This window comes from Panicum virgatum, chromosome 2K, assembly GCF_016808335.1.
Source record: "Panicum virgatum strain AP13 chromosome 2K, P.virgatum_v5, whole genome shotgun sequence".
NCBI classification, from domain to species: domain Eukaryota; kingdom Viridiplantae; phylum Streptophyta; class Magnoliopsida; order Poales; family Poaceae; genus Panicum; species Panicum virgatum.
The window spans coordinates 49,561,081-49,574,992 of NC_053137.1; the positions used below are offsets into that span (position 1 = coordinate 49,561,081).

The window sequence follows — 13,912 nt, forward strand, 5'->3', positions numbered from 1 at the left end:
TGCATGAATGTAACACTAGACACTCCTTTACACAAGCTATTTTTTAATAAATATTATCAATATTTATTGTTTCCTATGATTAAACCGTGAAATATATGTATTGATATTGAGAAATATGAGAGGATATATAGTGTGCCTATTATTTTTTCCCGGATTTTACAAATACGGAAAAAATACGGGATTATCCCAGCTAAAAATGGGATCTTGCAAATACGGACGGGATACACCCCTCTCGCTTCCCGTTCCATTTCTGTATTTTTCCGTAAATACGAAAACAGACAGAATAAATATAGAAATACGGGCGGGACGGGACGAGATTTTTTCCATCCGTTTTGATCCTTATGGACCTTGGGTCCCCGTCGGCGTCGGACAACCAAAGTAGACAAGCAGCTAGCTGTGCCACGCAACGCAACTGTACGAGAGGTTACTTTGCTTGTTCTTCGCGCGTGTTGATTGGCTTCATGGATGATTCTTCACGCATGCTTAATGTTAAACACACAGCTGCTTTCATTCTGGAAATGCTCTGACTTCCATGATGGCTATGGTGTGTGGAACTGTAGATCATGTCACTTGCTTGTGTTGAAAACCATCTCACCGTTACGATACTGAAATGGAAACTACTGTTTAGAATTTGTTCGGTTTATTCTGTTTTCAACGTTACGATCATGAACTACTGATTTACATCGATATTGGCACATATTTGAGATGTACTGTTATATTCAACTATTTGCAACCGTGTTACTATAATTTTACAAATATCTTAGCACTACCCACCCATGTTGAGGTTAAGAAATAAAAAAAAGAACAGTAAAATAAACCCTACAGCATGACCCCCGAACGTGGGCTGGCGTACCGCATGACAATATTGCACCATGCGGTATGACAATATATGGTCTTTAATATAAAATCGGCGCCGAAAATTGCGCCAGCTGTTTCTCTATGCCATATTGGGGCTGTTCGGCTGATATAAAAGCCGGCTGATTTCAGCTGATTTAATAGTAACATGTGAGAAGAAATAAGACAAAACAAGCCGGGAAAAAAAAAAAAGCGAACAAAGCCATTGAGCTTAAACTACTGTTGGGCCGAAATTGAAGAAATAAGCCCGCACAGAAATGGTTCAGGCGACAGGACAGCCGCGCCGTCCGACGGAAGCTCCCCGTCCCCTTCGCATCCTCCGCCCCCGCGGCGCCGCCTTCCCCAGCCGCTCCCGCCGGTCTGCTCCTACAGGCTACAGTCCTAGTACGGCAGCTCCTCCCTCGCGGCCGCGCGGCTCCGTAGCTCCGCCGTGCCGCTCTCCCTTGCTGGGTATCTATCCTGATCCTGCATCTCCGCTCCCCGCGACGCCTTTTACGCGACCAGAACCAGTGCCGTCCGGCGGCCGCCGGCGCCGCCTCTACACCCCTACAATTCCAACATCAGGTGCGTTCCCCGCTCGCGTCCGCGCACGAAGCCTTGCCCCGTTGTCCCCCTCAAAACCCTTCCTCATCCCATCGCTCGTACGTATGCTCGCCGCCGCCTGGAGGCTGTCGCAGCGAGCCGTCACGTCTCCTCTCCTTGGCGTCGGCTGCTCCCGAATCCGGAGCCCTTTCCCCGCCATGGCGTCTCTCTCGCCGGCCGCCGCCGCCTCGCCGAAGAGGCTGAGGGTCTACTCGTCCGCCGCCGCCGACGGCGCGGGGAGCAGCAAGCGGGTGGGGACACACAACGGCAGCTTCCACTGCGACGAGGCGCTCGGCTGCTTCCTTATCCGCCTCACCTCCCAGTTCGCTGGCGCCGACATCGTCCGCACCCGCGACTCCCAGGTCCCTTCCTCGCTTCCCTACCGACTCGATTAGCGCATTTCGTGTTTTTTTTCCTTGAATGATTTTGGGTTGCTGAGGACTGTACAAGTGAAGGTTGTGCCTAATATACGAATTTATGTTGCCGCGTGGCAGGTGCGGTGAGCAATCCCCAAATATGAAACCGACAAGTTCAAAAAAAAAAAACGAATTTATGCTGCTATCCAATACCGAGAATAATGGATAAGGATGTTCTCTCCCCAATACATCAGTCATACCCTTGCACTTGCTTAGATTTCACACCGCAGCAATACATGTTCTGAATTGAAACCTTAGAAATTTGGTGAACCCGCTTTTTACCTCCCGTCATCTGGCCACCTGGGACATGAATTCAACAGATCTATGTATGCTTAATTTGTTGCTCTGTTTTGCACGCTGTTGAATTGTCTTCGTGTACATGGTGCAATATTGCATTTGTTCATTACCTTCAAGCTCTGTTCTCATAATATATATAAGTGCAATACTTTTTGTTGTATCTTGCAATTGCACTCACTGGTTGATTGAACTTCACAATAGATCCTTGATACACTGGACGCCGTGCTTGATGTTGGTGGTGTTTATGATCCCAGCCGGCATCGCTATGATCATCACCAGAAGGGCTTCAGTGAGGTTTTTGGACATGGATTCAACACAAAACTTAGCAGTGCTGGACTTGTGTACAAGGTACTCGTGTGGACAATGCTCATTAATAATTCCGTTCGTAACAGCTCCAGACTATCAGCAATAGCAAATAGACATAACCCTCCAAAGTGAAATCTACGTAATGAAGTTTGGTACAACTTTCATTTTGTATGCACCACATTGCCCTAATATGCTAGGTTATCGAGGCTTACAAGTTGCAAATTAAAGATTGTTATTAATACTCTTGTATTTATTTTATCTCCTTTTTTGGCAATTGGCGTAAATAGAATGCTTATTATTTAAACTTGCCCTGATTTTGCAGCATTTTGGTAAGGAAATAATTGCTAAGGAGCTTGGGATTGATGAGGACCATGAAGATGTTCACCGTTTGTATCATGCAATATATAAAAGTTTTGTTGAGGTTTGAATCTGATTACATGTCCAACATAGTTCATTATACCCTTTTTTGTATATCATGTGCAAATGTCTAAGTTAACCCTTGTACTAGAGATAAGCTTTCTGTTGTAATCCTTTGTACCATTGTAATCCTGGACGTGGTCAGATGGCATGCCGAGTCCTTAGGATCTCCACGTTTGTAGTGGAGTCGTGGTTCTGTTAGTGACTAGCAAGTGCCACGGAGCACCGCTCATGTACATGTACAATTGCGTATTTAAGGCACTCTGAATGGAAATGCAAGGTGTGGCATTTCCTCACTTTCATGGTAATCAGAGCTTCAGGTCTTTAATTCACTCTCCGAGTTTTTTTTCTCGCTCCGCGACGCCATGAGCGATACCCACGCTGCCGTCTCCAGCGCCGCCATCGGCGCATCGGCGGCCATCCCCAGCTCCGTCTCGACGGCTCCCATCGGCTCGTCTGCACCATCGGCGCCCTCCAGCTTCTCCACGACGGCCGCCATCGGTTCGTTCTCGTCAGGGCCCATCTTCACCGACGCCGACACCATGGCCCTCTTCAACGCGGCCGCCCACGCCGCGGCTGCTTCCTCATCGTCCATGACTAGCGCGACACACGGCGTCAACATCAAAAGTCTGGTGCCGATCACCCTCGACATGCAGTCTCACTGCTACCGTCGCTGGCGCAACCTCTTCCACATCGTCCTCGGCCGGTTCAATCTGCGCCACCATGTCGACGTCAACAATCCCCTCCCCAACGATCCAACCTGGGCCCAGGAGGACCTCACGGTTCTCATGTGGATCCATGCTACCCTCGGTGATGACCTGATGGATATGGTGATGGAACCGGACCCCACGGCCTTCTCTGCGTGGGACAAGATCCGGAACTTCTTCACCGACAACAAACCAAGCCGCGCCGTGCATCTGGAGGCCGAGTTCCACGGCCTCAAACAAGGTGATCTATCTGCCTATTGTCACAAGTTGAAAACTCTTGCGGATGCCCTGGCCGACTGCGATCAGCCGGTCAGGGATTGCGCTCTCGTGCACCAGCTCATCCGCGGCCTCAACCAGGAGAAGTTCGGCACCATGAAGACACTCCTTCCCGTGCTTCCTCAGTTCCCCACCTTCATGCAAGCACGCAGTTACCTGATCATGGAAGAGAACTCCTACGCCGAGTCCAACCCGCCGTCGTCCACTGACACGGCTCTTGTTGCCACTGATGGCGCCACGAGCTCCAACGACCCCCCCCCCCCCGGCGCACGCCACGACTCTGGCAGCCGCGGCTCCTCCAACAACTCCAACCGCGGCGGCCGTGGTCGTGGTGGCGGGCGTGGCCGTGGCCGAGGCCGCGGTGGCGGTGGCCGCGGTCAGAACAACGGCGGCAACAACGGCGGCCGTGGCAACAATCAACAGTACTGGGTGCCTCCATACTATCCATGGAGTGCCCCGTACAACACCGGCTCTTGGCGTGCACCGTGGACGGGTGCCACTGGCCCCGGTGTCCTCGGAAGAGGCCCCTCCAACAATGCTGCTGGTCAAGCCTTCCCTGCCTTCCAGCAGCCATCAACCATGCCAGCTCCAGTTGCCGCACCGTCATGGGACACCAACAGCCTCATCGCAGCTCTCCACGCCGCATCTCTTCAACAACCATCCGGCGATGGTGGCTGGTACATGGACACTGGTGCAAGCTCACATATGACTGGCCACCAAGGTAACATGCCCATTTATTGTCCTTCTTCACTGCATAATTCTCATCATGTTCTTGTTGGCAATGGATCCTCTCTCCCAATTCATGGCACTGGTACTACCTCCCTTCATTCACCCAATGCTCAATTTCTTTTACGCAATGTCTTACATACTCCTTCTATTATCAAAAACCTCATACCTATTCGCAAATTTACCAAAGACAACTCCTGTTCTGTTGAATTTGATCCCAATGGCTTTTCTGTAAAGGATCTTCACACCAAGAAAGAGATTCTGAGATCCAGTAGCAGCGGCGACCTCTACCCATTCCACTCCAGACAGCACACCTCCAAGTTTGCCCTTGCAGCATGTGCTCCATCATCTGACATTTGGCACAGGCGGCTTGGGCATCTCGGTCATCAGTCACTACAGCATTTGATTTCCCGTTTTTCCTTTCCCTGTAACAATAAAAGTAGTGCACCTTCTGTCTGTGATGCTTGTCAAAAAGGACGCCATGTTCGGCTCCCATTTTCCAGTTCCTTGTCAATTACTTACTTTCCCTTCCAAATAATACACTGTGATCTTTGGACTTCACCAATTCCAAGTTTCAGTGGATACAAATACTATCTTGTGTTGATTGATGACTACTCCCACTATACTTGGACATTTCCTTTACGTGCAAAGTCTGAAACCCCTTCAGTGCTTAAGAATTTTCATTCCTATGTCCTTACTTAATTCCACCTATCTATACAATGTATCCAGTGTGATAATGGCAAGGAATTTGACAACTCTTCTCTGCGCTCTCTCCTCTCCACGCACGGCATTACATTCCATCTGTCATGTCCATATACATCTTCACAAAACGGGAAAGCTGAAAGAGGAATACGTACTATCAATGACATCATTCGTACACTTCTCTTCCAAGCCAATTTGCCACCTCAATTTTGCGTAGAGGCTCTCCATACTGCCACATATCTTCTCAACCGCAGACCATCCAAACCTCTTCATCTTGATACACCGTACCAAGCTCTGTTTCATCAGCCTCCACAATACTCTCACCTTCGCATTTTTGGATGCTTATGCTACCCAAATCTCCTCCCTACAACACCCCACAAGCTAGCACCACGGAGCACACCCTGTATATTTCTTGGTTATCCACCTGAGCACAAGGGCTATAAGTGCTTAGATCTTACCACCAAGAAAATCATCCTTTCCAGACATGTCGTTTTTTATGAAACCCAGTTCCCATATTCCTCCTCTCAGGCCACAGCTATGCCCTCCGCACCAAATTCGGCGCAATCCATCTCGGATCTGTTGCCTGGACCACCTGCGCCGCGTCCGATCATTGAGCTCCGCGCGCATCCTCCGCCAGCCACTACGTGCACGCCAACAAGCCCGGCCGCGGTTCCCTCGCCAATCATTGCGCCATCATCGCCCGCCTCTTCTGCACCTGGGTCTCCACCATCTTCAGCTCCAGCACACCCCACGCCACCTTCTGTCCAGGGCTCTGACCCCGGGAACGCGCCTCCAACCTCTTCCTCGCCGCGCTACAGACACCCAAACCAGTCCTCCCTCCATCACATGCAAACCAGAGCGCGCCATGGCATTGTTGTGCCCAAGCGGCACTTCAATCTTTCTGCCTCCACCTCTCCCATATCTCCAATTCCAGCAAACTATCGTGCAGCATTAAAGGATCCTAATTGGCATCAAGCCATGATCAAAGAATATAATGCCTTGAAGAACAACAATACTTGGTGTCTTGTTCCTTGTCCTGCAGGTGCTAATGTGATCACAAGGAAGTGGATTTTTCGCCACAAACACAACTCTGATGGGAGTCTCACTCGGTACAAAGCTCGCTGGGTGGTAAGAGGGTTCAATCAACAATTTGGCATTGACTACAGTGACACATTCAGTCCAGTAATTAAACCAGCGACAGTGCGTGTGGTGCTCAGCATTGTTGTGTCTTCTTCTTGGCCCATCCATCAACTCGACGTCAAAAACGCCTTCCTCCTCCATGGTAATTTATCTGAAACTGTTTATTGCACACAACCCTCTGGTTTTGTTGATTCCACCAATCCGAACCTTGTGTGCAAGTTGAACAAATCTCTATATGGTCTTAAACAAGCACCACACACTTGGTTTCTCCGGTTCACCTCCTTTCTAACCTCTCTTGGATTTCATGCCTCTAAAGCCGATTCATCCCTGTTCATTCTCCACAACAAAACAGACACAACATACCTGTTACTATATGTCGATGACATTATTCTCACTGCCAACTCCTCATAGTTTTTATCCTCCATCATCCACAAGCTTCGCCATGAGTTCTCCATGACTGACCTTGGTCCACTAGAGCATTTTCTAGGCATCCAAGTGTCCTGCACATCTCAAGGCCTGCTTCTTTCTCAAGAACAATACGCCCATAAAGTCCTTGAACGTGCTAACATGTCAGCTTGCAACCCTTGTGCTACTCCGATTGACACAAAATCAAAACTCTCTGCTTCCGTTGGCAAGCCTGTCTCTAATCCGACAGAATTCAGAAGCTTGGCAGGGGCTCTACAATACCTCACTATTACTCGCCCGGATATTAGTTATGTTGTGCAACAAATCTGCTTATTCATGCATGATCCAAGAGAACCACACCTTCAATTGCTGAAACGTGTGCTCCGGTATATTCGAGGAACCTTACAGTTTGGTCTGCACATTCGTCGATCCCTCGCCAATGACATTGTGGCATACTCTGATGCCGATTGGGCGGGATGTCCTGACACAAGACGATCTACATCTGGGTACTGTGTTTATTTTGGTGACAACTTGGTGGCATGGTCATCTAAACGGCAACATACAGTATCTAGATCAAGTGCGGAAGCTGAATACAGAGGCATTGCAAATGTTGTCTCTGAATCCTGTTGGTTGCGGCAGCTATTACTGGAATTGGGACGTCCACCACGCCGAGCTACCATTGTATATTGTGACAATGTCAGTGCCATGTACATGTCATCTAATCCCGTTCAACACCGGCGCACAAAGCATGTGGAGATAGACTTGCACTTCGTCCGTGACAAGGTGCAGCTGGGTGAAGTCAAGGTGTTGCATGTTCCCTCTCATGTTCAATTCGCAGATAGTTTTACAAAGGGACTTCCTCATGTCTTGTTTAGCGATTTTAGAACCAGCCTGAACGTGCAGCCCCGTCCAGGCTGAGGGGGGCTACTAGAGATAAACTTTCTGTTGTAATCCTTTGTACCGTTGTAATCCTGGACGTGGTCAGATGGCATGCCCAGTCCTTAGGATCTCCACGTTTGTAGTGGAGTCGTGGTTCTGTTAGTGACTAGCGAGTGCCACGGAGCACCGCTCATGTACATGTACAATTGCCTATTTAAGGCACTCTGAATGGAAATGCAAGGTGTGGCGTTTCCTCACTTTCACCTTGAATTGTCCTTTTGATTTGTTTATTTTAAAATGGTAATTATCATCAGCTCCTATTTTTTTCTTGAATTCTAAAACATATGTTTGACATAGGCAACTGAGAATCACAGTAGCCACTATTTAATTGAATGTCGAAAGTTCCACTTTGGTCAGCACTTCATTGTAGAATAAACTCTTTTGACGTATTCAGAGGCAAGGTTTATCCACTTCTTTAATCTGAAAGAAAGTGTTAATGACCCAACAACCGAATATCACTATTCGCTGGTTGCTGTTTGTTTATAATGGACAAGCTCCAATCCCTAAAGTATCATCTGGCATCAAAGTTTTTGAGACACATCTAGTTATACTTTTTTACTCATCCACGTGTGATCATCTTACCATTTATTTTCGATGGCTAAAGAAGCAATGCCCAATACGTTGACCATGTTACAGGGACTTGATGCAATTGACAATGGAATCAATCAATATGACACAGACCAACCACCAAAGTATGTGAACAATACACACTTATCTTCACGTGTTGGACGTCTTAATCCAGACTGGACTGATCCAGACCAGTCACCTGAGAAGGAGAATGCGGCATTTCAACAAGCAATGATTCTAGCTGGAAGTGAATTTATGGAGGTATTTGACATTTCAAGTCATGCCTTACTGCTTTAATAATGTGTTATGTTCATTCATTTCATTAGGATCTCTTGTCAGATTATGTGTTTTGCTAGCACTCCTCTTTTCATATGAATACTATCCATCTTCAATGCCAGAGTGTTCGCTTTCATGTTAAATCATGGTTACCTGCAAGATCTATTGTCCTGGAGTGTTTGCTATCAAGAGGGGAGGTTGACCCAAGTGGAGAAATCATGGTTTTGGATAGATTCTGCCCGGTAAGATATTGACCTTTTTTTGTGTGTGTCAAATCAATCTGATCTTACCAACATCCACAACTGATTTTTTTGGCCTCTCAATTTTGGATACTGAAGGAAGCCATAAATGTTATACCTGCCTGGTTGCTTTATTTTATAATCTTTCATGTGCAGAATATTATCATTGCATCTAAAAGGGACCTTGAAAATTGTTGCACCCAAGATAAGGAAAAAGATTATGGGTTTAAGTACTTAAGTACTACCTTCAAACTTCAGCTGGCCTATGTTTGCCAATTATAATTAACCATTAAATCTAGTCATATACTCATATTTGTCTCTGAACATGCGTAAGTCGATTGCCTGCCATATTGAACATGTATTTGGCAAACAAGTGAACATTATCCTACAATGACAGTGGAAGCTTCATCTATTTGAGCTTGAAGAGGAGCTGAAGATTGATGCTCTGACCAAGTATGTGCTGTATCAGGTGAGGAGTCCTGCCCTTCTCAGAGTAGAATTCAGTATGAATTTGACACATCTTCGTTCACTTACGATGCCATGTAGCAGATTACATTTATCCACGAACTAATTGTTTCTCAGCCATTAAACAAAATACTGTTAACTTATTTTTACTTGTTGCTGATTGTTAAGTGTAATAATTGGTATTGCTTGTTCCCCCCAATGTTTTATCTTCTCTGATCTTTAGCTTCATAGTCAATCTTACAAGCAAAGGTAACATCTCCCTAGTCATATCCTAATGAATAGAATTGAAGTACTTGCAATAAAATTTCCAGTCTTGTTATTTACGTTTACTTTGAAGTTTGAACTCAAATACCATTGCCATATTTGACTTTGCCACATAAATGCAGGATGTGAGGAGCCAGAGCTGGCGAGTGCAAGCTGTTGGTGTTGCTCCCGACAGGTTCGAGAGCCGAAAGGCTCTGCCGTGGAGGGGCATGAGAGACGATGAACTGTCTGCCGAAACTGGCATTCCGGGCTGTGTGTTTGTCCATATGAGTGGTGTCATTGGGGGCAACAAGACCTATGAGGGAGCGTTGGAAATGGCACGAGCTGCTCTGAAATGCTGATTTTTGAAGCAAAACATCTATCAGTAATAGTCTTCCCCCATGTTAGCGCTGGTTTAGTAAACTCGAGTTTCAGCAACACATTATGCAATTATGGCCTGCCCATGTTATCATTGACTTGTAGTCGTAGCTGACATGAGTCCTCATTTTACGGAAGAGATGGATTTTTTTGGGCAATCTGGTGATGATTTGAATGCGGCAATTTTATTAAAATGAATGGTGTAACTCATTCATTTGTCGCCCTTTTTGGTACAGTCACCAATGTATTGTGTGTGCATTGACAGACGGAATTGTTATACAAACAGAGATATGGCGATCAAGTCGATTTACCTTCTATACTAGAATCAAAATGTCCGGTGAGTGTTTGAAAGGAAATATAAACATTATTTTTCTACTTACATAAAATGAGGGTGGAGCACTATACATGTCGTATTGGTACAACACTATGCCCGAGCTGTGCAAACTAATGAGGCGTTGAGGGATGTGCTTCTGGAATCTGGACATGGGGACTGTCGCACTGACACGTTTGGCATCGGCGCAGGCTGCGTCCAGTTCCCCCAGGAAGAACAGGATCCCGGTTGGATATCTGCCGCTGCTCGTCTTCAGGGTCCTTCCGTTGCGCGTCCTTGCCGCCATCACCACCATCCGCGCCCTGGCGCGAACCCAAGTACTCCCTCTGGATGTCGCCTTGGTGGATCCGGTTACCAGTCCTTCCCTGATGATCCTGACAGCCCTGAGAAGGAAGGAAGGCGAGGTCACACCACACACATGACTCTGACAAACAAAGGAGATGCTTGACAGCGCAAGCTGCTTGCTGATGGCAATTGGCACAATCAGAAGCTGCTGAGTTGAAAGCGCAGAGTCCTGTTCCCCAGTAACTTCGATAGGAGAAATAGTGCGTTGCAGTGGTGCTGTATCGCGTTCCTCAATTCGTGCCCCTCGGATGGAGTCGACTGGCCTCGAGGCGGTTCAGCTTTGGACTCGCCACGACGGGCCACGCCACGCCGACGCAGAGTTCGTCGAACCGTCGTGCGCGCGCGCTGGGTCCTTTTATTCGTATACACGTTTGCTTCATCACGAAAGGTCCTTCGCCGTGTTGAATAGTAAGCCTACGCGGGTTACTTGCTTAATTTGTCGGACACCACCGAGTTCCGACATGGTCAGCAAGGCTACGGTGTCTTGCTGCTGAAGGGACGTGCATTTCTCTCCTATATAAAGGAAGAAACTTGTAAACTACAGTAGCTCTTTGTTAGCCATGGTTGAGAGAGAGAGAGAGAGAGAGAGAGAGAGAGAGAGAGAGAGAGAGAGAGAGAGAGAGGCATTCTTACTCCTAAGTGCTAATTAATGAGACAACATTTAATAAAAAAGAGCAGCGGAATATATCAACTCGTATAGGGCCCGGTACTAGTATTTTTTCTATTACACCAATCAAATAACACCAGGTAGCCTAACAACAACCAAACAACTATATATTATGTACAGAAAGGATTATTCCTTGATGTAGAGAGGATTAAATTAAATTATAATAAAGCCATGTAAGAATGTTATATAGCTTTCATATATGTTTTTCTTACTGTATACGTAATTGCATATGTAGCCGTTGCAACCTCTAGCAGCCCATGCCACCGCCCCCGCCATCACCGCCCCCGCCACCATCACAGCCACCTCCACCTCCGCCTTCGAAACCGCCGCCGCTTCCCGTTATTCCATCATCCATGCCACCACCGTGGATGAAGATATGATGGCCACCGCCACCTCCATGGCCTCTGCCGCCTCTTCCTGCGGGTCCGTAACCAACCCACAGAATCCGAAGGATGATCGACATGACTGCAACGACAACAAAAACCACGACCGCGACGATCACCGGCGTGTTGTTGCCTGACATTACGAACGATCAACACAGGTAGCGCACAGAGGCTAGCTAGAGAATGCAGCGGGATCCACGATGGCTGGACGGGACGACGCGCCGAGCCAGGCTATTGATATATATCTCAAAGCCATACCGGGCATACATATATACACATAGCCAAACACGACTAAAAGTTGGCGACCATTCAACTATTATGACCGTTGAAGTTGTACGGGCGCCGAGGACGCGTGCGGCGCGCGACCCGGCCCAAGGAACGGGAGTACGGGACCTCCGCCGTGGCTCGGGAAACTGCGGGGTCCCTACGTACAATCGACGACGACCGATTGGACGTGGCAATCAGCTGTTAAATATTTCAGAAAATAATTATATTTTCAGTGACCAAAATTCGTTTTCAGTGACTTTCCTATATTATATAACACTATGTCTTGGAAATGGATAGGTTGGACGTGGTAAAAGCAATTAATTAGGGATCAATGCAGGTAACAATGATTAACTAGAGATGGAATTAATAGTACGAAACGGCGGCAGTACTACGCGGTGCAGACGGGACCTGGTCACGGCAGGCGACGGAGCTTGGCTCCACGAACCACGAAACTAACATAAAAGCATCTGTGCCACGCAACCTTGTTTGCTTCATGCATGAAAGGTTCTCTTCGCCATGTTAAAAGTTAAACAGAGAATTGTGGTATACTATGCGCCTACTGGACTGATTTTACCACGTTCTTTGCTTTTTGCAATTTAGTCTTTTTTTTAAAAAAATCACATTTACTCATGGCGTCTCGGCGCCGAGTATTTCCCACATGGATGCCAACATGGAACGGGTTTAATAGCACCGTCCAAAGATTACGGCGCCATACTGTTATACAACGGCGCCGCGGCCTTTGGCGCTGTGTTGTTGGAGCACGGCACTAACTGGCATGGCGCCGTGCTCCGAGATATAACTCCCACGCCGCGGCGCGCCTGTGGCTCCTTGATAACACATTGCATCGCAATTCCATTTAGCGTCACGCTCCAACACCACGGCGCCGTGACTCTTTGGCTTCATGCTGTTAAACCCACTCCATGTTAGCATTCACGTGGAAATACTCGGCGCATTGCAGCGCCGCCGTGAGTCATGGCGCCAACCCTAGGGTTCAATCTTGCATTTAGTTCGCCCAAAAATCCAAATGTATTTTTTTTTAGAAAAAGTGCTAAATTGCAAAAAGTATGGTTGGGTCCTGCCTCCGTGGCTGCCCTGACGCGCAGAAGTTCATTGTGTTCGGACTGACTTGACGAGCGGCCGCTGGCCGGCCGGATGGCTGCTGCCGGCTGCCTTGGCTCCGCTTGCACGGCTCTATGCCGGAGGGTTTTTGACGCGCGGTGGGCTAACTTGTGCCGTCGTGGTCGCGGTTTTTTTATTTTTTATTTTTTTTTATTTTTGTTTTTTACAAAAATATATTTTCGATTTGGAAATTTACAGGAATATACGGGCTGCCGGGCGGCCGGGCAGCGGGGCGGCAGGGGCTTTTGTGAAAAAAATTTCGTGGAGAAAATTGCGCAGAGGTCCCTGGGGGCCGGTCGCCCGGCAGCGGGGCGGCAGGGGCTTTTGTGAAAAAAAAATTCGTGGAGAAAATTATGCAGAGGTCCCTGGGGGGCCGGTCGCCCGGCAGCGGGGCGGCCGGCTGCAGGGCGACCGGATCTCCCACCCTTATATTAGGGTTGGCTGGTTCCCCCACCCCCTCATTTGCATCACTAAAATTCCAGAAACCAAGAAAAAAGAGGGAGGGAGGGACAGAGGCGAAGCCCTGCCAGATTTTCGAGCCGGCGACTGCAGGTAACCAAAATTCTTCTACGCTTTACTAATAGATTATATATGTAATTATTTTTGTTGAAACAGTATATTAGCAATCAATTTAATATTATGATTGTGTGTCCAGATATGTCGAGTAAGCTTCGTTTTCAAGTTCATTATGGTGACGGATATATTTCTCATGATGCGTATGGAGTAGATCTATCTTCTTTTCAACGAAGAGGGTGCGGAATAGATAAACCCTTAGACATAAGTTTTGGTTCCATACGCAAATGGCTTCACGAGATATTCAATGTGAATCCAAAGACTCATTTCCTAACCGTTCAGACTGTGACG

At 47.5% G+C, this 13,912-nt stretch overlaps 1 protein-coding gene across 3 annotated transcripts; it reads left to right on the plus strand.

Annotated features, from left to right (window-relative positions):
• Nucleotides 1-1,107: 1,107 nt before the first annotated feature.
• On the plus strand, nt 1,108-10,150 carry LOC120682349 (MYG1 exonuclease-like). Of its 3 annotated transcripts, none has more exons than XM_039964209.1 (8): nt 1,278-1,419; nt 1,523-1,799; nt 2,352-2,498; nt 2,779-2,877; nt 8,405-8,596; nt 8,734-8,853; nt 9,248-9,319; nt 9,702-10,150. In XM_039964209.1, exons 2-8 carry the CDS (start codon nt 1,596-1,598, stop codon nt 9,918-9,920), a joined length of 1,053 nt encoding a protein of 350 aa, XP_039820143.1. In that variant the 5' UTR covers nt 1,278-1,419; nt 1,523-1,595; the 3' UTR covers nt 9,921-10,150. The 3 variants fall into 3 exon arrangements, with proteins under 3 accessions (XP_039820135.1, XP_039820143.1, XP_039820151.1); XM_039964217.1 differs by having other exon boundaries at nt 1,292-1,419; nt 1,533-1,799; XM_039964201.1 differs by having other exon boundaries at nt 1,108-1,799.
• The last annotated feature ends 3,762 nt before the right edge of the window (nt 10,151-13,912 follow it).